The following is a 24723-nucleotide window of genomic DNA, read 5'->3' as shown; positions in this document are numbered from 1 at the left end:
GCCGCCATCAAATGATAAACATTTTATGGTTCACCGATGTTTACTCTGGGTCCCGTCCCCAATCCGGTCACGCTGCAGAGGTTTTTTTGCATGCGCAAACAGGGTTTTTGCGCATGTACAGATCATATGAAATTTTTTTTTCAATCAAATTCTTTTGATGTGATGGTTAGTTACCATCGCATTGAAAGATTCAATGGTGGAATCCCAGCCATCATGTGATGGTGGGCTTCCAATGTCCATCCCTAGCTATGTCTCAAAGGTCCATGGCAACTGCCTGAGAGGGTGGGATCCGGAATTGGCGGTGTGAAAGGGGAAACAAGGGACAAATTGCAGCTTAATCCCATTGAGTTCTGCTTTTCTTTTGCTATTCCACAAATCACAAATGTCATTCCGTACTGTATTTACAAGGTTACATTTTTCAGAAAATATATTTTCTGAATAGAGCTGAGACTACAATGGTCAATGTATTCTGCTGTGTTGCAATGTTACTGGGAAAAAAGTAAGTCCAAATTACACATGGTCAACAAAAAATGATACTGCCAAATGTGGGATAAACTGAACATTTTGCGGAACAGTTTTGAAAATTGTCCATCATTGCCCATTTGTTTTTTACTTTACTACTTATACTGCAAAATGCAAATCCAGTGTTCTGGGGAAGGTTAATGAGCCTTAACGATACTTTTATTTCTAAGGGGGAGATGTACTTAGCTTGGAGAGTGATGAAGTAAAAAGAAATACAGTGCCAGCCAATCAGCTCCTAACTGCCATATTATAGTCATATTATAGTCTGTGTTTGAAAAATGGCAGTTAGAAGTGAATTGGTCTATACGTTTATCTGTCTCCACTTTATTTCTCTCCAATGCTTAGTACATCTAGCCCCAAGTGTCTTGTCATCAGTGGCGGTTTTTACCTATGAGCTACAGGACTGGAGACTCCCAGGTAAAATCCGCCACCCAGCTAACTGTCAGTGCAGCCAGATGCAGTCCGTGAGACAGCACTGGCTTCACTGTAACTGGCAGTGACTTTCTATTGAAAGTCCTACCTGCCAGTCATAGACACTACAGGTAGTCCCATTGGATGGTGTATCCTCCCTACGGGACTGCCAGACCAGGCTGCAAGAGGCAGAAAGCTAGCTTCCTGTAGGTAGCTAGCTCCCTGCCTCATTAACTTCTAGTCGATGCAGTCCATAGAAGCTGTGGTTTTGTGCATACGCAGTACCGTCGTTGCTACTGCGCATGCACCGGGTCCCGGTATCTGTGAAATGTACATAGCACAGGTGCCGGGACTCAGGCGGCGGCCGCAGCAGGGACAAGGAGGGGGAGACCCAGCAGAAGCGGCAGGCAGGAGCCGCCTCTGCTTGTCATTGCAGTTATTCTGTATAAGGTACATTATTGTATATAAACGTGTGCTGTATTAGAGGTACTGCAGCAGTACTCACCATGATTTTCGCTATCTGGCCAACCAAGGAGCCAACAGCCCCAGCCGCTCCATTGACCAGGACAATTTCACCTTTTTTTGCAAAGCAGATCTCTTTTAAACCAAAGTATGCTGTTAGACTGTAAGGAATATAAGAATAATGTGCTCATGAACAGACAGAACATACAGAGGCTGGACTGCTTTGTGCAGATTCATGTAGCTTTGATTTACATGTATATAGTAGTATTAGTTACTGGGAGCTCAATAGTACAAGGCATTCCATCTTTATTAACCCAGCTCTTAATATTAAACCTAGTATAATATGTTACTGTACATTCTGCAAAGGCATTGAAAGAATGTAGGCTCTCACGATAAGGGCCCTCTTCCCTTATGTGCGTTTCCTTCTCTTACTTATACCACCTTCTACTTCATGCTGCCTTTGACGGCACCAAATCCCTTGGTTTTCTGCCCCGCTGATACTTATTTCAGTGTTTTCTGCTGTTGCAAATATGTTAATATACTCTGTACTTATCTTGTATTGTCTTAAACTGTTAGTAACTGTTTTCTTGTTTTGCTTATTTGTTTATACACTCTGTAATTAAGCGCTGTGGATCCCGTGTGGCACCATATAAATTAAGGATGATGATGATAATAATAATAATAATAATAATAATAATAATATCATCTATAAAGAGAAATATATAGCAAAGACAAAAGTTAGACTTTGAGACTATGCCTAAACACATTAATTTACAGTTGACTCACAAATAGTGTAAGCTTAATAAATGGGCAGCACAGATGGTGTAATCTGTGGGTTCAACACCCACTATGGCAATAACTGTGTGGAGTTTGTATATCCCCCCCCCCCTTCCCCCCGTGCTTGCGTGGGTTTCCTCCAGGTACTCTGGTTTCCTCCCACATTCCAAAAATATACTGGTAGATTAATTAGCTCTCAACAAAAAAATTAAACTGGTGTCTATGTGTGTGTATTTATGGTAAGGAACACAAAATGTATGCTCCTCTGGGGTAGGGATATATAAATGTCTAAGGTGTCAATTCATAAAGCAGTGAAAAGTGTGGAGAAGTGAGCCTGTGGAGAAGTTTCCCATGGCAACCAATCAGCTGCTCTGTACAAATGTATAGTATGCAAATTATAAATGTTACTTCAATGCTGATTGGTTGCCATGGGCAACTTCTCCACTGGCTCACTTCTCCACACATTTCACTGCTTCATGAATTGACCAGTTAATCATCAATTTTCCAGAACAACTGTTGGCTGGTTGGAAAGATAATCTTAGGTGTATAGCTATCTTGAGACTGTAGTGTGCATGGATTACATTTATACTTACCCAGGCATACCTATTGTTCCAAGAGCCAGAGACTTGGGGACATTGTCAGGCCAGTTTGGAAGCAATGGGGTCAAATCTTTGCCTTGAGAGATGTAATGAGTTGTCCAGCCAGCACTTGAAAGAACATAGCTGTGTGCTGGGAATGCAGAATTATTACTTTCCAAAACCCTATGGAAAAGGATTAATAAAGATAATATTTAATATCTTAGCGATAAGGAGCAAAGAACACTTATGGGTAAATTTATTAAGGAGGGAGTATTTTAGAACTGGTGATGTTGCCCATAGCAACCAATCAGATTCTACTTAACATTTATCTAGCTGCTTCTAGAAGATAATAGATAGAATCTGATTGGTTGCTATGGGCAACATCACCAGTTCTAAAATAACTCCCACCTTAGTAAATTTACCCCTGAAGTTCTACAGAAATTAAGATGTTGATAAAAATTTCTACAGAAATCTTATCTAAACAATACCACAGGCATTGTGTATATACAGTTTAATGTAAACATTGAATGCCTATAGTGTTATTGAGCGGTTCATATACTATATTCTGTTTAGTGCACTCACCAAAGCACAAATAAACGTACAAAGTTCTAGGGAGTCATTCTAAAATGATTTACCAAAAACTACTACAATTAGATACGTTTGGAGAATTAATTATGTTTTATATAGACTGTGTCAAATTTCTTTAGGTCATTTTTCAATTCAATTGAATTAAATAAACAACCTAAAAAAATGTAATTAAAAAATAACCTAAAGAATTAAAAAACAACCTAAAGAAATTTGACACAGTCAAATTAACTTTAATAGTGTAAATAAAAAAATAAAAAAATCCCATTATTAATATTTATGGGTATAGTCATGTGGTATTACCACATTAACATGTGTCATATCACATTAACAACATCACATTTGGAAACACAAGTGAAGTATGTACAGTATATAATGTAAATCAAACTACAGTATGTTGTTGTAGACAATGAATCATATTAAGCCCCTCAGATATGATGTCATTTATCAGGGAATTTCCTGTATGTACTGTATATGATTGGGCTTCAAATGATGCATATTATCACATTTGTTCAGTCAGAAAGATGACTGACCCATCCGATAGAGTACTTACTATCACTTTCATTGGCTAATGATATAGACATTCCCTAAAAAATATTCTTGCATTACAGGTTGAGTATCCCATATCCAAATATTCCGAAATACGGAATATTCCGAAATACGGAATTATTTGAGTGAGAGTGAGATAGTGAAACCTTTGTTTTTTGATGGCTCAATGTACACAAACTTTGTTTAATACACAAAGTTATTAATAATATTGTATTAAATGACCTTCAGGCTGTGTATATTAGGTGTATATGAAACATAAATGAATTGTGTGAATGTAGACACACTTTGTTTAATGCACAAAGTTATAAAAAATATTGGCTAAAATTACTTTCAGGCTGTGTGTATAAGGTGTATATGAAACATAAATGCCTTCTGTGCTTAGATTTAGGTCCCATCACCATGATATCTCATTATGGTATGTAATTATTCCAAAATACGGAAAAATCCGATATCCAAAATACCTCTGGTCCCAAGCATTTTGGATAAGGGAGACTCAACCTGTATCACTTTCATTGGCTAATAATATAGACATTCCCTAAAAAATATTCTTGCATTATCCAGAAAGAAACCAATGTTTAAATGTTACCTTGCAACCTGGGTGCCCATCATGACATCTCCCTCTTTCATTCTCTTACTATATGCCCTGTTTAGATACAAACAAAACAATATGAAGATACACATATCACATAAATTAGTTCAATTAGAGAAAGTAAAAGAGGGAATGATTTGATGACTTCTGTGTGTCATTTCAACATCTCTTATACGTAATGATTTTGGCAAGTTATATTGATGTTTTGTGTTTGAGTTGGTGGATTCTGTACCACAACATTGAGTCTTAAATTCGCATAATTACAGATAATCAACATATATTAATCTATGTATACACTAGTACACAGGATAAGTGTATACACTGCAACACTGGGGGCCTATTTTGGACAATTGTACCCAAGGCACAAATAGCACATGCATCTGTGCATTAATAAGTTGTTGTCTTTGATGGCCACAGAGCAGCATAAAGGGAGGGGGGGGGGGGGGGGGTAGTCAGGTTCCCCTGTTCTCAGATACTGGTTGAGTATCCCATGTCCAAATATTCTGAAATACAGATTTTTTTTCAGTAGGAACGAGATAGTGAAACATTTGTTTTCTGATGGCTCATTGTACACAAACTTTGTGTAATACACAAAGTTATTAAAAATATTGTATTAAATGACCTTCAGGCTCTGTGAATAAGGTGTATGTGAAACATAAATTAATTGTGCGTATGTACACAAACTTTGTTTAATTCACAAAGTTATTAAAAATATTTTATTACATGACCTTCAGGCTGTATGTATAAGGTGTATATTATGGTATGCAATTATTCCAAAATACAGAAAAATCTGATATCCAAAATACTTCTGGTCCCAAGCATTTTGTATATGGGATACTCAACTTGTACTCCTGTTCTGTTTGGGGGATGGAAGCTCAGTCACGGTCTTCCTTTCCAACTGTCCTCTGCGCATGTCTCACTGCACCATGTAATGCACAGACATGCACAAACAAGATTTCAGTTTGAGGGATGCAATAACTAAATAAGGTGAATAGGGCCTCCGTAAGGGAAGTGCTCCGGTTTGAGTGTGGCCATACAGCCTCTACCTCCACACTTTTAGATATAGGTAAACTCATCTATAGGCGAGCCAATAACCAGTGTTGTAAAAACATTAATGATGCGACATGTAACAAAGACAGGAAGAATGTTTTCTGCTCAATCCCATCATTTATTCAGCACATAAATGATGCTCAGATGAGCAGTGTTTTTGGTGTAAATGTAAACTTGAACTTTGTGGTCATAAACTGGAATTAGGCCTTCAAATGACTCTTCTCTGCTGTCCACTGTGACCATATTTATGTACAAGCGCAATCCTATAAAAGTAGGTGTATCCCCATTCTATGGGGATAGTTCTCAACAGTGGAATGTTGGTGTGCACTGTGCACTTATAAACTGTACAAAGTGGTATATGTAATACATTATATATATTATATTATATACATGCACTGCATGTCTTCATATTTCCCAGCTAGTATTTGACCTTGGCTGTTTCCCAACTACCTTACTGAAATATAAGGTCAGGTGTAAATAACCTCTCTCCAGATGCTCACAGAATAAGCATTATAGTATGCACTAGCACAATGCAGATTCACTATCTTGCCAGTGACTCATTGGCAGGAGGGGATCCCGCTCTTACCACTTCTGCGGTGCGGTGTCTCTTCGTTCGGGATCCCGATTGTCGGGATTCCAGCATCGAGATCTTGCTCCCTTTCTGGATGCTGGTGCCGGCATTCAGACTGGTGTCGGAATTCCGGTGTTGGTATTCTGACTGCAAGGTTCCCGACAGCCGGGATCCTGACTGCATCCCAGTGGGAGTACCCCTGAAAGACTCACTTGTGCTAGGCTTTAGCCTCTGTTTTACTCAATGTATGATAGATATACATAAATACAAATATAAACATATACCTCATGTATGGGTCCACACTGAAATACTCTGCTTCCACCAGCACCTCTGTAAGATGCAAAATATTAGAATTAATTTGACATACAATATTAAAAAAAAATCGTAAAACTATTAATTATTATGTATACATATATTTGTATATGACACAAAATATTTCTCTTATAAAAATACTTAAAATAATAACACTGCTAATCTAACAAGGATGAAACTGCAGATTTCTTTATTTTATACATCAAAATTGTTTATGTTCTACAATTCAACTTGCTTTTGCTGCAAGACTATAAAAGAGTGTGTTATGTATGTATATCTCTACATAGCATAAAATAAAGTTCCCACAGGGAGTCTATCTATTTGTTCAGGCTAATCTCAAGAACCACTGGACGGATTTAGGTATATAACATTAATCTATGACAAAAGGGAGCCGAGCAGTGTCGATTTTCGTGAAGCAAGCAAAAAGAAAAATGTCCGTTCAGAGCAATTTCTAGGTTTACATTGCCTAAGCCATTAAAAAGTTATCACAATGATGGACTTTATTTCATACTATGTAGAGATTGAAATGTGTTATCCAGTTTCTCAAGAATAAATTGATGTAAAGCCCTATTTATTGTTGTGTTGATGTCAGGAGGAAAACCGACTAAAGTCATCTACAAGAACATCTTATAAGACCTCAGTTAAAAAATTCAAACACCATAAATTAAAAAATGTTCCTGTGCAAAGCTGGGGCGGGTTGCTAGTATCATACAGTATATTATATAAGAGTGTTTCTTTCTAAAGAAATAAATACTTACAGAAATGTATATATTTTTTTCTTTAGAAAGAAATACACTCTCTGTCTTCTGTTTTCTGGTACTTGGTTTATTGATTGATGGCTTTGGTCCAGTTTACAGACCTTTCGCAACTGCTTTAAAATGTTTATTGTGTAACTGTATCCTGAAGTTTACCTAGAATATCTGTGTTCTTTGTCTCAGACATTATGCATGTACTTTACAGTATATATGTATGTACCTGTACGTATGTCAATGCTCCAGTGTTTCTATTGTGTAGACGGGATGCAGTTATGTGACCAGCGGTCGGGAGACCACTGGTCACAATACTGACGGCTACATCCCGGACCCCTGTAAATCCTAATAGTCGGCATGCCGACTCACAGGGACTATTCCCACTCATGGGTGTCCACGACACCCATAGAGTTGGATTAGAACATCGTGGCAAGCGCAGCTCGCCACTGAGCCCGCAGCGTGGCAAGCACAGGGAGCCCGCAAGGGGCTTCATTGCGCTTGCCACCCCCTCGCCGTGTTGACTTTTAGTATTATAGCATAGATTGATCCAGACATTTTGTTTATCTATCTGCCACATGTAGTGTTCTAAACAATGTTACATAAAACCATGTTCCAAAACCGCAACAGGAATGGAATAATTCACATTTCTTGCCACTGTTTATCACAAAATACTGTAATGAACTTTGGATATTCTCACCATGTTTATGTGGGATTTCTCCAGCTTCTACCCACATTTGAAAAAAATACTGGTGGCTTCTGACAAAAATAATTCTTAGTGTGTATATGTATTCTTGTGAGAACATAAATATATACATATATACACAGTGTACCAAGGACGTGCGGTGAGGTAAATGGCTCAGGAGGCACTGGCTAGCACCAGAGCCAGATTTACACACAATATATGAGCCAAAGGGTACATGTGGGCATTATACACAGGTGCAGCAGTATATACTGCTGGACATTTGTTGAGTTTTGATCAGACATGTGAGGAATACATAAGCATTGCTTCACCTGCCATAGACTGTTTACTCCAGAGTTTTGGCTATAACAGTGATTAGAACAATGCAAAGAAGATATTTCAAACAAATTATTTGTATTATTCATATACACAGTCAAAACTCTGGTAAAAACATTAGTGTGACAGGAAAGGCTCTGCCTCACCTACCTCACTCCACCACACGTCACTGCAGTGAACGTATACATAGCATACATTCCGCAAAAGGTCTGTCCTGGTGAAGTACCCAGGGAGCAGCTTCACCTCTCTGAAGTGCTCCACAGAGTGATCCACAGAGCGCCAGATTGCATGCTTGGTTGAAGTTGCTGCTGTATGGGGTTGGGAGTTCCCTAATGTCTGGTGTGTAATTGGAAGCACGGAAACCCATCATTGGTACAAAGAAGCTAGAGGGACTTCCAAAAAGAAACCTTTATAGACACATCTCCGCGCATCAAAGTGTGAGTTGGGTACGCCCCTTGTATCTATTATTTCACGTGTGTGTGGTGACCCTTGCTGGGATATATCGGATTAGAAGATTTTCACAGAAGATAATCCTGATGAATTAAAAGATACCCATTATACATATCTTTCATCCATTTGTGATGTGAGTATGGTACGCACATCACTTACTTATAGAAACCCCTAGTCGATATACACTCTGGATCCATTACGTGCTACACCAATGGTCGTCCATTTCCTCTCTTTTGTCTGAGGTGTCGAAAAGCTCATCTTTCTACCTGGAGGTGCAAAGAAACCTTGACGCGCATAAGACAGGAGAATCAAAGATACCTTTATAGGAAGAAAAAGTCACGTTGCAACGTGAGTTACGGTACGCACGTTCACACTTCCAGTTATGGTTTTTCCCTTATATAGGAGACATTCAAGAAAGGAGGGACTATACCGCAATAGACTATTCACCTTTTCCCCATGCCTATTGAAAGACTCTTTATATTTTAAAATATTCCATCATTGTGTATAGTTAGATTTGATGAGCGCAGAAGTGATGTTTACATTTTTTTCTTGTTTGCATAGTATATATACCAAAGCATACGATACATATACATAGTATAAATATATGTATATATGCAGGATACATATACATAGCATACATATGTATACATACCTATACACAGAATACAGACACATTATATGCATACATACTGTACATAGTGTAAATACAGTATTATTATTATTATTATTATTATTATTATTATTATTATTATTCTTTATTTATATGGCACCAGGAAAACAGTGACTTACAGTTGAAGATAATATAGGACAAGTACAGGGTAACTAAGCATAACTACATCAGTAGACAACACTGAGATAAGTATCAAGGTGGCCGAAGGATTTGGGCAGTTGAGGATTATTAAAGTAAGAAAAGGATAAGCACATGAGGGAAGAGTGCCCTACTCGTGAGAGCTTACATTCTAAAGAGGAGGGGCAGACAGACAGGGGTGACACAGATGGGATAGACCGAGCGTGGAACAGAGGGTTAGGGTGAGATTTGGCTGGGTTTGGTAAAGAAGTGGGTCTTAAGAGCCCGTTTGAAGTTCAGTATAAGTAAATCTTGAGTAAATCCCCTTATAACAGCTTCAAATCTTTAAGTAGGTTTAGTCTTGCAACCCTAACTCTCCTGGCAGTGTTTCAACCCTCTATATATGCTTGGAGAACTCTCATGGCTCAGTTACACCAAGATGGTCCAGGCAATCTGTTTTATCAGGACATTACCCACTGCCTCAAAGCAACTTATATATTTTGCCAGTTAAAGGTGGACTACAGATAGAGAGTTGCATTAATCCTCCCTATTGGCATTCTAGTTCCCGCCACAAAGACCCAGGCTCCAGACATCATTGATGGATGTATTTTATAGCACACCCCAGATTCTCCAGGTAAGAGATTATGAACCCCAGAAATGGATATGTCTTCTATGAAAACTACAATGCAATACCTGCTTCCACATTTACCAGGTACAGCAAGCCTTCTTACTAGTCTGGAACCTTACTACAGACCAAAGATAAATGCCAGTCTTAGCCCTAACTAACACATTTATCTAGAAAGATTTATACTGTAGTTATAAAGAAAAGAGACGAGAAAAAATGTCTCCTTGTTGGCGCACATAAGATATTTAAAAATTAACCTTTATCATAATAATTCAAAAATGTCCAATCACGAAGTAAAGACAGTAATATGACAAAAATATAATTATCCTATTGAGTGAATGAAGTGCTATAATAAAGTGAATTAAAATCAAGGCTCGCTACCTGTTTCATGTCCTTATTTATCAAATATTTTAAATGTATTGCTGCAGATCAGAGACCATAAAGCATGAACAGCTTGTATGCATGAATGAGCCCAGAACAATACTGCATGGAGATATATTAATGTTACACTGTTACCAGCAGCTGCAGAACACACAGTACTGCATGGAGATATATTAATGTTACACTGTTACCAGCAGCTGCAGAGCACACAGTGCTGCATGGAGATATATTAATGTTACACTGTTACCAGCAGCTGCAGAGCACACAGTGCTGCATGGAGATATATTAATGTTACACTATTACCAGCAGCTGCAGAGCACACAGTGCTGCATGGAGATATATTAATGTTACACTGTTACCAGCAGCTGCAGAGCACACAGTGCTGCATGGACATATATTAATGTTACACTGTTACCAGCAGCTGCAGAGCACACAGTACTGCATGGACATATATTAATGTTACACTGTTACCAGCAGCTGCAGAGCACACAGTGCTGCATGGAGATATATTAATGTTACACTGTTACCAGCAGCTGCAGAGCACACAGTGCTGCATGGACATATATTAATGTTACACTGTTACCAGCAGCTGCAGAGCACACAGTGCTGCATGGAGATATATTAATGTTACACTGTTACCAGCAGCTGCAGAGCACACAGTGCTGCATGGAGATATATTAATGTTACACTGTTACCAGCAGCTGCAGAGCACACAGTGCTGCATGGAGATATATTAATGTTACACTGTTACCAGCAGCTGCAGAGCACACAGTACTGCATGGACATATATTAATGTTACACTGTTACCAGCAGCTGCAGAGCACACAGTGCTGCATGGAGATATATTAATGTTACACTGTTACCAGCAGCTGCAGAGCACACAGTGCTGCATGGACATATATTAATGTTACACTGTTACCAGCAGCTGCAGAGCACACAGTGCTGCATGGAGGTATATTAATGTTACACTGTTACCAGCAGCTGCAGAGCACACAGTACTGCATGGACATATATTAATGTTACACTGTTACCAGCAGCTGCAGAGCACACAGTACTGCAGTACCAGAGTGATTTTTGAATTAGCTAATAAGGAAAATTGCTTAAACACTTTAGATCAACATCATCAGATAGATTTTATGACACATTGGGGCATCAGATAAATAATACATTACGGCCTCAGGAGTAATTATAGACAACCTAGCAAGGTGCTGTTAACACCCTTTATTATATATAACGTTTAAAATTATGAGAAATCAGACCAATTATAAGTAGTTTAGTGGGCATAAAATATATTTAGTGATTTATAGCAACCTTTAATGACAACAGACAGATATTACTGAATAGACAGCACTCCAATGAGCTCATAAATGTTCAATTGTTACAGAGAACATAACAAGGGATTTTACCCAGTAGCTACAATTGTAACAATCAAGTTACAATAAATAACAGTTTATATAGCACTAGGTAGTGAGTTTATCAAAGATTCTCCTTAATGAACATACCTGTACGAAGTAATCCGCAACACCAATAAATATCTGGTATAATATTCAGCCCAGAGAATATAGGGGTGATATGAAATTTAATTAGATATTTAATCCCAAAATGTACCAATATTGGGGAACCCTTTGACATAATTACATCAATTTATTGAGGTGCATTAGATAATAAACACTGATAGTTTGTCATTAGTAATAACGGGATAATCTAAATACAAGCATATGCTCTCCTTGATTTATAATATATGCTGATACATAACACCATTAGGTTACATAACCTAAAAATATTTTCAAGTGATTAATAATTGGTCTCTGATCTGCAGCAATACATTCAAAATATTTGATAAATAAGGACATAAAACAGGTAGCGAGCCTTGATTTTAATTCATTTTATTAAAGCACTTCATTCACTCTATAGGATAATTATATTTTTGTCATATTACTGTCTTTACTTCGTGATTGGACATTTTTAAATTATTATAATAAAGGTTAATTTTTAAATATCTTATGTGCGCCAACAAAGAGACATTCTTTCTCTTATCTTTTCTGTACAATTTAATTTGTCTCTGGTAGCACCCCCGTATGTCCAGTAGTTGTCACATGATATATTTATGGACATTGGTCGAGCCTTTTTCTTAGATATTACATATCCATTTAGCTGGTGCAGAGCAACATCCCATTCCCCCATCCCTGTTATGATACTGTAGTTATAAACAGAGTCATAACTAGACTTTTTGGTGCCCTGTGCCAGAAAGAGAATTGGCGCCTCCTTGTTCTAGCACCAATAACTTTAGAATTATACTGTATTATATTTCAAGTGGCTAAAAACTTGCAAATGTACTTTAACATCAGGCAAATGTGATAATGAGGTAAATTAAATATTAGCAATTTCTTAAATAAATGACCATATTCTGAAACTGCATCTTGAATTTGAAGATTACAGATAACAAAAATGGAAAAGTCCAGGGGAACATCCATTACTGGAATGGAAGACACATGTCAATCAAAGAATAAAATTGGAAAGTCTCCGGAAGAATATTCCTCCAAGGAAATTACAAGGATAGCTCAAGCAAGTGGAGGCAAAATCAATCTGGAGGAAATTCTCCAATATTTAAATGCCGTTTCCACAAAAGAATATTTCTGAAACCCAGTATAACAATATAGGAATCAGTGAGCTATAAAATGGCCTTTTTACACACTGGCATTACCCACATAGCATCCATACTCATGGGATTACTAGAGAAACAGGAGAAACCAATGACTTGTACTATACATTATCCAAATACAGTGTTGACAGAAGTTGACTTTCTTTCTTGGAGCACTCGAATAATAAATGTGTTAATCTTATTAAAAAAAATTATAACCTTTCTTAAATGGGATCCAGTCTCTAGGTCGACAGTAACTAGGTCGACACTATCTAGGTCGACCGCTATTGGTTGACAGTAACTAGGTCGATATGTTCTAGGTCAACAGGTCAAAAGGTCGACATGCATTTTTCACAATTTTTTTAAACCTTTTCATAGTTAACGATCCACATGGACTACGATTGGAATGGTAATCTGCCTGAAGGGGACACAGTGCACTAATTGGGGTTCCCGGTCAATCTACGAAGAAAACGACACAAAAAAAAACATAAAAACTCATGTCGACCTTTTGACCTGTCGACCTAGACTATGTCGACCTAAATAACCTGTTGACCTAGAGACCTTGTCGACCTAGTTACTGTTGACCAATAGTAGTCGACCGAGACACTGTTGAGCTAGTTACTATCTACCTTCCATACCACACCCTCTTAAATATACTCTAAAATCGTGATGTGTGTTTCTTTTACAACTACTTGAAACTATAAAAGCAATAAAACATGACTTGATCTCCTATCTGGTGAATGCCAGTATGTGGAGATCCACGTAGTAAGCGAACATTGTGAAAATAATTAGTGAATGAACATGTGGTCCTTCTGTATATAGAGATGTGCGGTGGACAGTTTTCGGGTTTTGTGTTTTGGTTTTGGTTTTGGATCTGGATCTCCATTCGTGTTTTGTATCTGGATTGGTTTAGCCAAAACCATCCTTTTGGGTTTTGGTTTTGGATCTGGATTTAAAAAAAACAAAAACAGCTAAAATCACAGAATTTGGGGGTATTTTTGATCCTATAGTATTATAAACTTCAATAACGTTCATTTCCACTCATTTCAAGTCTATTCTGAACACCTCACACCCAGAGGAATCACCGGGTGTCAGGCTGCACCCCCCGCACCCGCCTTGTGGCGCCACTGCTCACACCTAACAACATTGTTTTTAGGGGCCAAAAGGTTGCACCGAGGCAGCTGGATGACTAAGCTAAGCAACACAAGTGGGCGGCACAAACACCTGGCCCATCTAGGAGTGGCAATGCAGTGGCAGACAGGATGGCAGTTTTAAAAACTAGGCCCCAATGAGCACATAATGCAGAAAAAAAAGAGGTGCAAGATGGAATTGTCCTCAGGCCCTCCCACCCACCCTTATGTTGTTTAAACAGGACATGCACAGTTTAATAATTCCATCATTTCAGCGACAGGTGGTCCCCCTGAAAAAAGCTCACCAAGTTCTCTGAATCATAGCTAGCTACAAACATACCACCTCCATATTTGATGATTTTCCACATAATGAAAAGAGGCAAGAGGAAGAGGTGTCAATAAGGTGATTAAAATTAGAGAGGCGCATGCAATCAAGAACAACACACAGGCTTTCACCTCTACTCCTATATTGGTGTGGAACGAAAAGGACTTTAACCAAGCACATATATTATTACCACATTACTGGACAAACTAAAAATCTAGGAGCCAGATGTTATGCTGTTAGCGGAAAAACAAGAAGATTTGGATAATAGGGGCCGTCGAAACAATCTTAGAATCCGTAACGTCCCCGAGACGGTGGAACAGACCCACCTCACTGATTACCTGCTCCGCCTTTTCCACTCTCTCGCTCCCTCTGTTCCTGACGATATGCTACTCCTAGATAGGGCTCACAGGGCCCTACGTCCTAGATCTCAGGATGCTAAAACGCCAAGGGATGTAATTCTGCGTTTTCACTACTTTGCTGTCAAAGATCAAGTCTACGCCAAAGCTCGGATGTCTCCTGCCATCTCTTTCGAGGGCTCCGATCTCCTAGTCTTCCAGGACCTGTCATTGGTTACGTTGAATAGAAGAAGAGAACTAAAGGACATAACCAAAACCCTGAGAGACAACAATGTCAGATACAGATGGGGCTTCCCTTTTGCCCTCCAAGTCAGATCTGATGGTAAAGTCCTATCTGCTAGATGCCATGATGAAGCACTTCAACTGCTCCGCCACTTGAACATCTCCGGCCCTTTGGTTACCTCTCCGCATCCTCCCCCAGTCAACACCTCCCCTTCCCTCACAGCCCCATCCTCAAATTGGAACACTGTTGGATCTGCCTCCCATACCTCTCCGGGTACATGACTCTACATTTGTTACTGCCCCTGAGCTGGCCTCACTCCCGCAACAGCTCTCATTGGACCTCAGGGTGCCTTTTTGCGTTTCATCCGTGTTCCCATACCCTGTAGAGTCCTCTGTTTAGTTAATGTTTACTGTTTTTTGCCTTATTATATTTGTGGAGGTTGGGCCTGTTTGGGTCCTGGGGCCGAGGTTCTCTGCAGTCGGCCGCGCTGGCCCCTGCCCCAGATGACCCAATCGGATCACGCTTTCTGTTCCTGTTTTCAACAGTTCCAGTATTACTGTTTTTCTCCTTCCCTACGTTTAAATGCATATTTTTAGGGAGCCCAAGAGTTGGGGGTCCACGGACCTCTATTTTTTCTAAGGTTATGTAGTCATCACACCATATCTCCCCTTTGTCCCTTTAGATGTGCTCTTCCTCCTTTCCTCCCCCCCTCACCTGCAGCTCCTTTTGCCTACTAACTACATTATGCACACTTTATTGGTTTTGCCCACACACGGGACCCGGTCCCCACAAGTCTCTCCTACGAGCGGCTGGGTTCACCCATCCCCCATTCAGCCTTCAGGGTCGACGTCGGACGAACTAGGCCCGCGGGCCTATTCCTTCCTCGGGTTCGACCTGTGAGAATGGATTTTCTCTGTTTTCCAGTTGCTGGTGCTGACATATGCCTGTTTTTCATCTGTTCTCCTTCTATTTCTCTTCTTCTTTCTCTGGTCTTCTTCCCTTCTTTTTCCCCTCTCTCTTTCGAGGTCCCGCTGGTGCGTTTCCGCTTGAATAGTGCTCCACTCCTATTCCATGGTTCCTAGAATAGTTTCCATGAACACGAAAGGTTTGAACAGCCCACGCAAACGCTCTCTCTTATTTCAGTCCCTTAAAACAACTTAGAGGCGATATTATATTTCTACAAGAGACCCCCTTCTGTGGCACTTCACATCCTGAACTTAGGTCTAAAACCTTCCCACACACTTTCCATGCTTGCGATCCCATATGCAAGAAGAAGGGGGTTTCTATACTCTTTGCTAGCCACCTGACTTTCGTCCCCTCCGACATACTGAGGGACCCTGAGGGTAGATATTTACTGTTAGTGGGGTCGTTAAATGGGACCCCCTATACATTCTTGAATGTTTATGCTCCAAATCAACTACAGGCCCCTTTCCTCCATTCCCTGAATAGCCTCTTAGCTCTGCACAGACGCGGTAATGTGGTTATGAGTAGGGATTTTAATGTGACCTTGGATAGTGCTCTGGACAGATCTAAACCTCTGCCCAGATCAATGCATTCGCGTAATGCAGCTGCTTTGAATCTCTTGCTATCCCGACACCTTCTTTTCGATGCATGGTGAGTGAAAGAGATGTTTACACTAGATTGGACATGCTCTTTTTGAGTACAGAGCCTGCTCAGTGCATTCTTGACACCTCCATTTACCCTAGCACGTGGTCAGACCATGGTCCGGTCACGGTGGACGTCCCGGGCCCATGCCCTCCCGCTCGCCACCCTACGTGGCGGTTAAATGACAGAATCCTTCTCAATCCCCAAATGAAAGCCCACATAGCTGCTGAAATTTCCCATTACTTTAATACAAATGCATCTCCGACTGTTTCTCCTATGTTACTGTGGGACGCTCATAAGGCGGTCTTACGCGGATGCTTGATCAGTGCCTCCTCTCATAATAAGAAGGCTAGAACCAATCGCATTCGGGAACTCTCGGACTTGGTCACATCCCTTTCGCTGAGACACAAAACATCGGTATCTGAAGCAGATCTCTCTTCTCTGTCCTCTGCCAGAGGGGAACTAAACTTGCTCTTGACAGCTAAGGTGGAAACTAGCTTGAAATGGCTCAACCAATCTTTTTACGAAAAGGGGGATAAGGCTGATCGGCTGCTGGCTTCTTGGCTTCAGACTAGATTGGCGAGGAACAACGTTTTATCTATCCAGTCTTCCCCTGGTAAGAAAACTTGTGATCCTAAACGTATCACCGAGACTTTCTCTCGCTTCTACGAGAAGTTATACAATGCTTATGGGTCCTCTCAATCTAGCCCGGATTTTCTCGCGGACATATGTGCTTTTCTGTCCCACTGCCATCTGCCCTGCCTGTCCCCAATGGTTTCCGTGGAATTAAACTCTAGGATCTCTGATGAAGAAATTGCCACCGTCATTAAAAGCCTAAAACCTAACAAGGCTCCTGGCCCAGATGGCTTTTCAGCCACCTACTATAAGACTTTTCTTCCCCAGCTTATGCCCCATCTTTCACCTCTCTTTAGTGCTGTTTTACAGGGGGAATCATTCTCCAAATCGGCTCTGGAGGCTAGGATTATAGTTATTCCCAAAGATGGCAAAGATGCATCCAATTGCATTAACTATAGACCTATCTCGCTACTTAACTCTGATATTAAGATACACGCAAAAATCCTGGCCCTCCGACTGAACAGCGTATTGCCCCACCTTGTCCATAATGACCAGGTGGGATTTATCCCTGGTCGCCAAGCCCGCGATAATACGAGGCGGGTCATTAGCCTTGCCCACTATATCAACCTTACACATACCCCTGCTCTTTTGCTTTCTCTGGACTCGGAGAAAGCGTTTGACAGGATAGGTTGTCCCTTTATGTTCGAAACTCTTGCTCAATTTGGTTTTCGGTGTGAATTCCTTACAGGGATTCAGGCCTTGTACTCGGATCCCTCTGCAAGGGTTTCCGTAAATGGAGTGGTGTCAGACCCTCTGGGTATCTCTAACGGTACCAGACAGGGCTGCCCACTCTCACCCCTGATCTTTGCTTTAGTGATAGAACCATTAGTAGCCCGTATCCGGACCTCGACCGATATTGGGGGGCTGGAGGTGGGGGGCTCCGTTTACAAGATCTCCCTGTTTGCAGATGATGTCCTCCTCTTGCTTTCCTCACCGCACACTTCTTTGCCGAACCTTTTCAACCTTCTGTCTGAGTACGGACATATATCGGGTTATAAAGTTAATTGGTCTAAAACGGAAGCTCTCCCCTTCCACATTCCTCCTAACCACCTGTCCCGCATGCAATCCAACTTTAAATTTTCTTGGTGTGCTTCTAAACTCCGATACCTGGGGATCTTTATTTTTTAAACACATTTTAGTAGGTGGATCACAAAATTGTTACATTAATAACAGAACATACCAGGCAAAGTAGGTAACCGAAGTACAAATGTGACTACAATAGGTTGTAACATCAACAGAGTGGATCCCTTTTTTTTTTTTTCAAAGTTAAGGCAATTGAAAAGGGTAACTCTCGGCAACGGAGTGGCCGTCCGTCAAAAAGAGTTGACAGTGGGAATTAGAAGAAAATAATACTCGGAGGGAAAATAGAAGGGGTCAGGGAAATAGAGGAGATAGAGCAAATTCAGTCAAAAAGAAAGAAAGGGAGTAGAAAGAGGTGGAGGGGTGGCCTCCAGAGACAAGAGGTAGGTAGAGCTGCAATGCACGGTGTCAAGTTGCAAATGGGGAGGAAGCCTGTTGTAAGGTTAGCCATGGGGACCATATTTTATCAAATTGTTTCGAGGTGTTACGAATAACAGTGGTCATGTATTCCATTTTATGTACATACCAAATTCGGGAGATTATCACCGGTATTGGGGAGGAAGTCGGGTTCTTCCAGTCCGTGGCTATTTGGCAAGTCATTGCCGAAACTACATGTCGAAATAGCTTGTTTTGGTGTCTGTTAAGAGTATGGAGGGTCATAGGGAGCAGAAAGTATTGGGGATCAGGAGAAATGGAGGTGTCAAATAAGCGCGAGAGCAATGTAATGGGCTCACCCCAAATTTTAAACATTTTTGGGCAGGTCCACCATATGTGTAAAAACGAGCGAACGTCCGCACAACCCCTCCAGCATCTATCCGGAGTGTCGGGAAACATAGTGTGTAGATGGGAAGGGACATAATACCAGCGGTAGAGTAATTTGTAGATATTTTCTTTAATTCTTACACATATGGAACTGGAGGCTGCATTATCCCAGATATCCACCCAATCTTCATTGTCTATAGTGAATCCCAGCTCCTTTTCCTATGCCAACTCGTGAGGGGCCCAGGATGAAGGAGGGTGGTCGCTAAGTAAAGCGTAAATATCGGAAATGAGGCCCTTAGTGTTGGTGCGTTTCCAGCTAATGTATTCGAAGGGGGATAGTTGTCTGTGGAGAAGGGTAGTGGTAGTGGTGGAGTGAAAATGTCTAATTTGCAGATAGCGAAAGAAGTCCGAAGAAGGGATTACTGTTCCTTCTTGAATATCTGCAAATTGAGGGTAGGTAGCGTTAGAAGTGATGTCATTAATATATAGCATACTGCTCGAGTGCCAGGATGTATACGAGGACCTACACGTACCCGGGGGTAAGGCTGGATTATGAAATAACGGAATTAGTGGGGACGGGTTTGGGGCCAAAGTGAACCGTCTATTTGCCAGGTCCCATATCGCTAATGAGCGACTTACCACAGGATGTGAAAGGGCCATACGGGGGCGCTGGTTCCGGCGAAGCCATAGTAGGGAGGATAGTGTAGCTAGACCCATCTCCTCTGCCTCAATCCTCACCCAAACTTTCCCCGTCCCACCCTCGTTGCACCATTGTGCACATTGAGAGAGTTGCGCAGCATAGAAGTATTTTCTAAAGTCCGGGATACCCAGCCCTCCGCCTCTGGAAGGGCGCTGAAGCAGTTTAAGTCTGACGCGAGGGCGTTTACGGTTCCAGATAAAAAAAGGAGGTTTGGCGTTGCAAAGTCTTAAAGACATAGGTAGGAACATAAATCGGGAGAGTCTGAAACAAATACAGAAGTCGGGGGAGTACACTCATGTTGACAGAATTTATTCTGCCTATCCATGAGATGAAGTAGCTGGACCATTCCAACAAGTCATCTTTGATTTTCTGCAATAAGCGGGGGTAATTTGCTTGGAAAAGTTGGTAGTGATGATGGGTCAAGTATGTACCAAGGTACTTGATTTTCTTTGTATACCAATTACAGGGTAGGATAGTTTGTAGGTCTTGTTTGAGAGCTGCCGGGATATGAAAGTCATGGACCTCTGTTTTGTTAACGTTAATTTTATAACCGGAAAACTGTGAATATGAACGGATCTCAGTTAAAAGAGAGGGGAGGGATTGGGCTGGATCTGTGAGGGAAATCAGGACATCATCAGCGTATAACGCTATCTTGTGCTCGGATAGGCCTGTGGATACTCCGTGGATAGTGGTGTTATTACGGATCTTTGCTGCCAGGGGCTCCATGACTAGTGCGAAAATTAAAGGAGAGAGGGGGCATCCCTGCCTGGTGCTATTGGCAATCCCAAAACTGGCGGATGAAACACCGTTAACCAAAACCTGGGCTGATGGGGAGCGGTAGAGTGCTTTAATCCCCTCTAAAAAATTTCTAGAGAATCCCATTTTGCCAAGGACTGCGAAGGCAAAAGACCACGAAATGCGGTCGAAGGCCTTCTCCGCGTCGAGAGCCAGAATGAGAGAGGGAGACTTCCGCTTTTGAATGGAGTAAATTAGGTCTATAGCCCTTCTAGTGTTGTCAGACGCCTGGCGGCCAGGAATGAAGCCGACCTGGTCCGGGTGGACCAAACCGGGCAACAGGGGAGCCAGACGGTTGGCTAATATTTTCGCATATATCTTCAGATCGACATTCAATAGTGAGATTGGTCTATAATTTGAGCAACTAGTCGGGTCTTTGTCAGGCTTTGGGATTACCACTATGTCGGCCCGGGTCGTCTCCGGCAGAAAGGAGGCTCCCTCAAGAATATCATTGAATAAGGAGGAGAGATGCGGGTCCAACTCTTTCGCAAACAGTTTATAGTATTGGGCTGTGAAACCATCCGGTCCCGGAGTGGCTGACGAACGCATGGAGCGTATAGCGGCCATTGTCTCCTCATCCGAGATCCGACTATTAAGGGTATCTAACCGAGTGTCAGATAGGGCTGGGAGGGGGGTATCAGACAAGTATGAGTGTACTCCTCCAACCCCGTCAGGAGATAGAGGGGGCGAGTCAGACAAGTTATAGAGGGAGCTATAAAACAAGCGGAAATCTTCGGTCATCACTTCAGGGTCATATGTGTAGGTTCCCCTTTGTGGCGAGTACAACTTATCTATTGCGCCCAGCGCCTGTTTACGACGTAGTTTGTTGGCCAGTAGGGAGTCTATTTTATCCATTTTATCATAAAAGCGTTGCTGTAGCTTCCGGAGAATTAGTGCTGCACGGGTAGAAAGAAGGGTATTAAGTTGTCCCCGGAGGGAGTCAATCTGAGAGAGCAGAGAAGCGTCGGGGGTTGCTTTATGTCTAGTTAGTAAGGTGGCTATTTCTGATTCGAGTGAGGTAATCTCCTGCGCAGATTTTTTCCTAATTGCCGACGATTTCGCCAGCAAAGCGCTGCGAATCGTGGCCTTGTGAGCTTCCCACAGGACACTAAGCGAGATGTCAGGAGATATATTTTCGGAGAAGTAATGTGTAATTGCTAATCGGATTTCCTCCAGTGCAGAAGGGTGTTGCAAAAGCGAATCGTCAAGACGCCATTTATATTTCCTAAGAGGTGAGCGGTATATATCTATGAGGAGGTAAACCCCAGCATGATCCGTCCATGTCAGTGGCGTGATACCCGCATCGGAAATCAGTGGTACAAGGGCAGAGGAGATGTGGATCATATCGATCCTAGAATAGTGTTGGTGTGGAGCCGAGAAATGGGTAAAATCTTTAGTGTGGGGGTGTTGGGATCGCCAGGTGTCACAGAGCCCGTGGTGTTTTAAGGTAGCAGTGAGAGTACGAGAGGCCCGAGGCAGGGATGTCATGGACGCGTGAGGTGGAGGACCGGATCTATCTAACAACGGGTCGATAATGGTGTTAAAATCACCGCCCATAATAATGTTTCCCTGTGCTTCTCTGGACAGGCGTTTAGACAGAGAGTCAAAAAACAGAGATTGGTCTTGGTTGGGAGCGTAAGTGGAGACCAAAGTGAGAGTCACAGAGCGGAGGGTACCCATCACCATAAGAAACCGTCCGTCTGGGTCCATCACTGTCCTAGAGTGGATAAACGGAATATTACGGTGAATTAAAATGGCTACACCACGTTTTTTACAGTCCGCCGAGGCAAAGTAGGACTGGGAGAACCATTTACCCTTAAGCAGAGTATGGGAACCAGTGAGATGTGTTTCCTGAAGAAAGGCTATGTCGACTTTCTCTCGCCTGCAAGGACTCAGAAACACAGTACGCTTCCTAGGAGAGTTCAGGCCATTTACATTGACCGAAAATATTTTAAGGGACATGGCTATTCACATGAGGGAGTACGACATATTGCAAAACATGACCAGATAAAGTACTATTTGTGCCAGGAGGAGGCCACCCCTCGGGACAGAGAGAGAGAAGGAGCGGGAGGGTCAGAAAGAAGCCACAAGAAAAAAGAGAAGGGGAAAAACATAGAGAAGAAAAAACCCAAGCGGGGAAAAATCCCTGAAATTGTGGTTCCCGTTCGAGGACCGCAGGAAAGGAAAACTGCATAAACAACAATGTATACAACAAAAAGGGAATGTTGGGGGGTAACTGAGGTACCATGTGAGAGAGGGTAGACTACCCGGACCACAAGGGTTGAGTGTGGTCGTGGCCACTTTACAGCTATAAAGAACATAATATAATATATAACATATAGGGCTGTGTCCAGACAAAACAACAACAAAAAAAAAGGGGGGGGGGATTACCACGGGAGTGCAAACTAATATAACTTAACTGTAACAGCAATAACAGAAAATAGTTACGACATGGGATTTTGGACAGAGGTCAAATCCTCCGCAGCCATTGCTCATTACGAGGCATGGAGGCGCTGCTTCCGACAGTTTGAGGGCAAACCACCGCGGGGGGTCCCCCCAGGTCAGGGAGGATCTCTGTCCACAGTGCGCTGGCGGGTCACCCTTGTCAATTCAGGCAGGGGAGACTGAGGGTGTGGCGATTTAGAGGATGAGGTCGCCATGTCGACTGTAGATGATACCGGGAGGAGATCCAGCTTTGCCAGCAATTCCTGTCCTTGGGTCAAAGTTTTGACAGAATGAACGGAGTTGTTGAATGAAACATTAAGTTGAAAGGGGAATCCCCATCTATATCTTATCTGGTGCTGTCGCAGGACCCGGGTGACCGATTGGAGGTCCCGTCGTTTTTGGATAGTGGAGGGAGCCAGATCCTGAAAGATTTGTAACTGCATACCTTTAAACAGGATCTCTGGGGAGTCCCAGACAGAGGACAGGATTTTCTCTTTTGAACGGAAATAATGGAAACGGACAATAACATCCCTGGGCGGTTGAGCGGGAGAGGGTTTTGCACGAAGTGATCTATGAGCCCTATCACAGAGACACTCTTCGTCTGTGAGGTCTGGTACGAGGTGTATAAAGAATTCTCTCAGGAATGACGGCAGCGATGAGCCGAGGACTGATTCCGTAACATTGCGTATTCGTAAGTTATTCCTATGCGAGCGATTTTCTTGGTCCTCTTGTTGCTCTTTAAGAGTCTCCATTTCTTCGTGCAATCTAGTGAGCTCTCTGTCAAGGCGGTGTTGGGAGCGGCAGAGATCATCAGTCTTTGTTTCCAATGCATCCGCTCGGTTACCGAGAGCTGTTAGGTCCGATTTAAATTCTGCAATAGCGTTAGAGAGTTCCTGTTTAAACGCGGACTGCACTCCCTCCAGCAGGCTCAACATTACCGCCTGAATCTGAGGGTCAATACCCGCCTCTGAAGAGCACGGAGAAGGAGGGGAGTTTGTGGTCATGTTGGGGTTCTGCGGGCCCTTCGACTTTGAGCCAAAGAAGTTAGTCGGAGCTTGCGTTACTTTCTTGTTTTTGGACATAATGGGATATATAAAAAAAGAAAAAAAAAGAAAAAAGGACGAAAAAATTATTAAAGAAAGGACACAGTCCGTAAATTGTATAGTAGGTGAGCGGCCCAGGCAGGTCAGGTTGCTGACTTATGGCTCCATCCCGGGCTCCTATTGGAGTGAGAAAGCAAGTATTTCAGGCTTTAGAAAGCTCGAAGGGCGGAGGAGGGAGCTGCAGCAGCTTCGTAGAGAATAACCGTGGTCCAAATTGTGAGTTATTCCAGGCTTCAGTTAGTGTCGATCAAGTAGCTAACAGCAGCGGCCACCAGAGGGGGACGGATTGTCAGCTTCAAGTACACCAACAAAGGAGTCGGGAGGAAGGTGCCAGAGATTATTATATATAAAGTCCAGCTACATAAATATGGCACGCGTAGTATTTTATTATATTGTATTATATCATAATAATAATGATTCGAGGATACGAGGATCCGTGTGTCACAATAATGGAGCTGTAACTCTTTCAGGTGCTATCCCTGCAGCTGGGGTTAACTCGCAGCCCAACC

The 24723-nt window shown here is 41.9% G+C and overlaps 1 protein-coding gene across 1 annotated transcript in view; it reads right to left on the bottom strand.

Annotated features, from left to right (window-relative positions):
- LOC134899942 (prostaglandin reductase 1-like) overlaps positions 1-24723 on the bottom strand; it is a 147667-nt gene that overhangs the window by 9554 nt on the left and 113390 nt on the right. Inside the window, exons 3-6 of the mRNA XM_063914210.1 lie at positions 6379-6424; positions 4471-4527; positions 2766-2933; positions 1439-1556 (exon numbers count right to left, since the gene is read on the bottom strand). Coding sequence (XP_063770280.1) covers positions 1439-1556; positions 2766-2933; positions 4471-4527; positions 6379-6424 — 389 coding nt within the window. The remainder of the gene's footprint in view (positions 1-1438; positions 1557-2765; positions 2934-4470; positions 4528-6378; positions 6425-24723) is intronic.

This window comes from Pseudophryne corroboree, chromosome 1 (genome assembly GCF_028390025.1).
Source record: "Pseudophryne corroboree isolate aPseCor3 chromosome 1, aPseCor3.hap2, whole genome shotgun sequence".
Lineage (NCBI taxonomy): Eukaryota > Metazoa > Chordata > Amphibia > Anura > Myobatrachidae > Pseudophryne > Pseudophryne corroboree.
The sequence above is the reverse complement of the archived record's forward strand: the minus strand, read 5'-3'. Positions and strand labels throughout refer to the sequence as shown.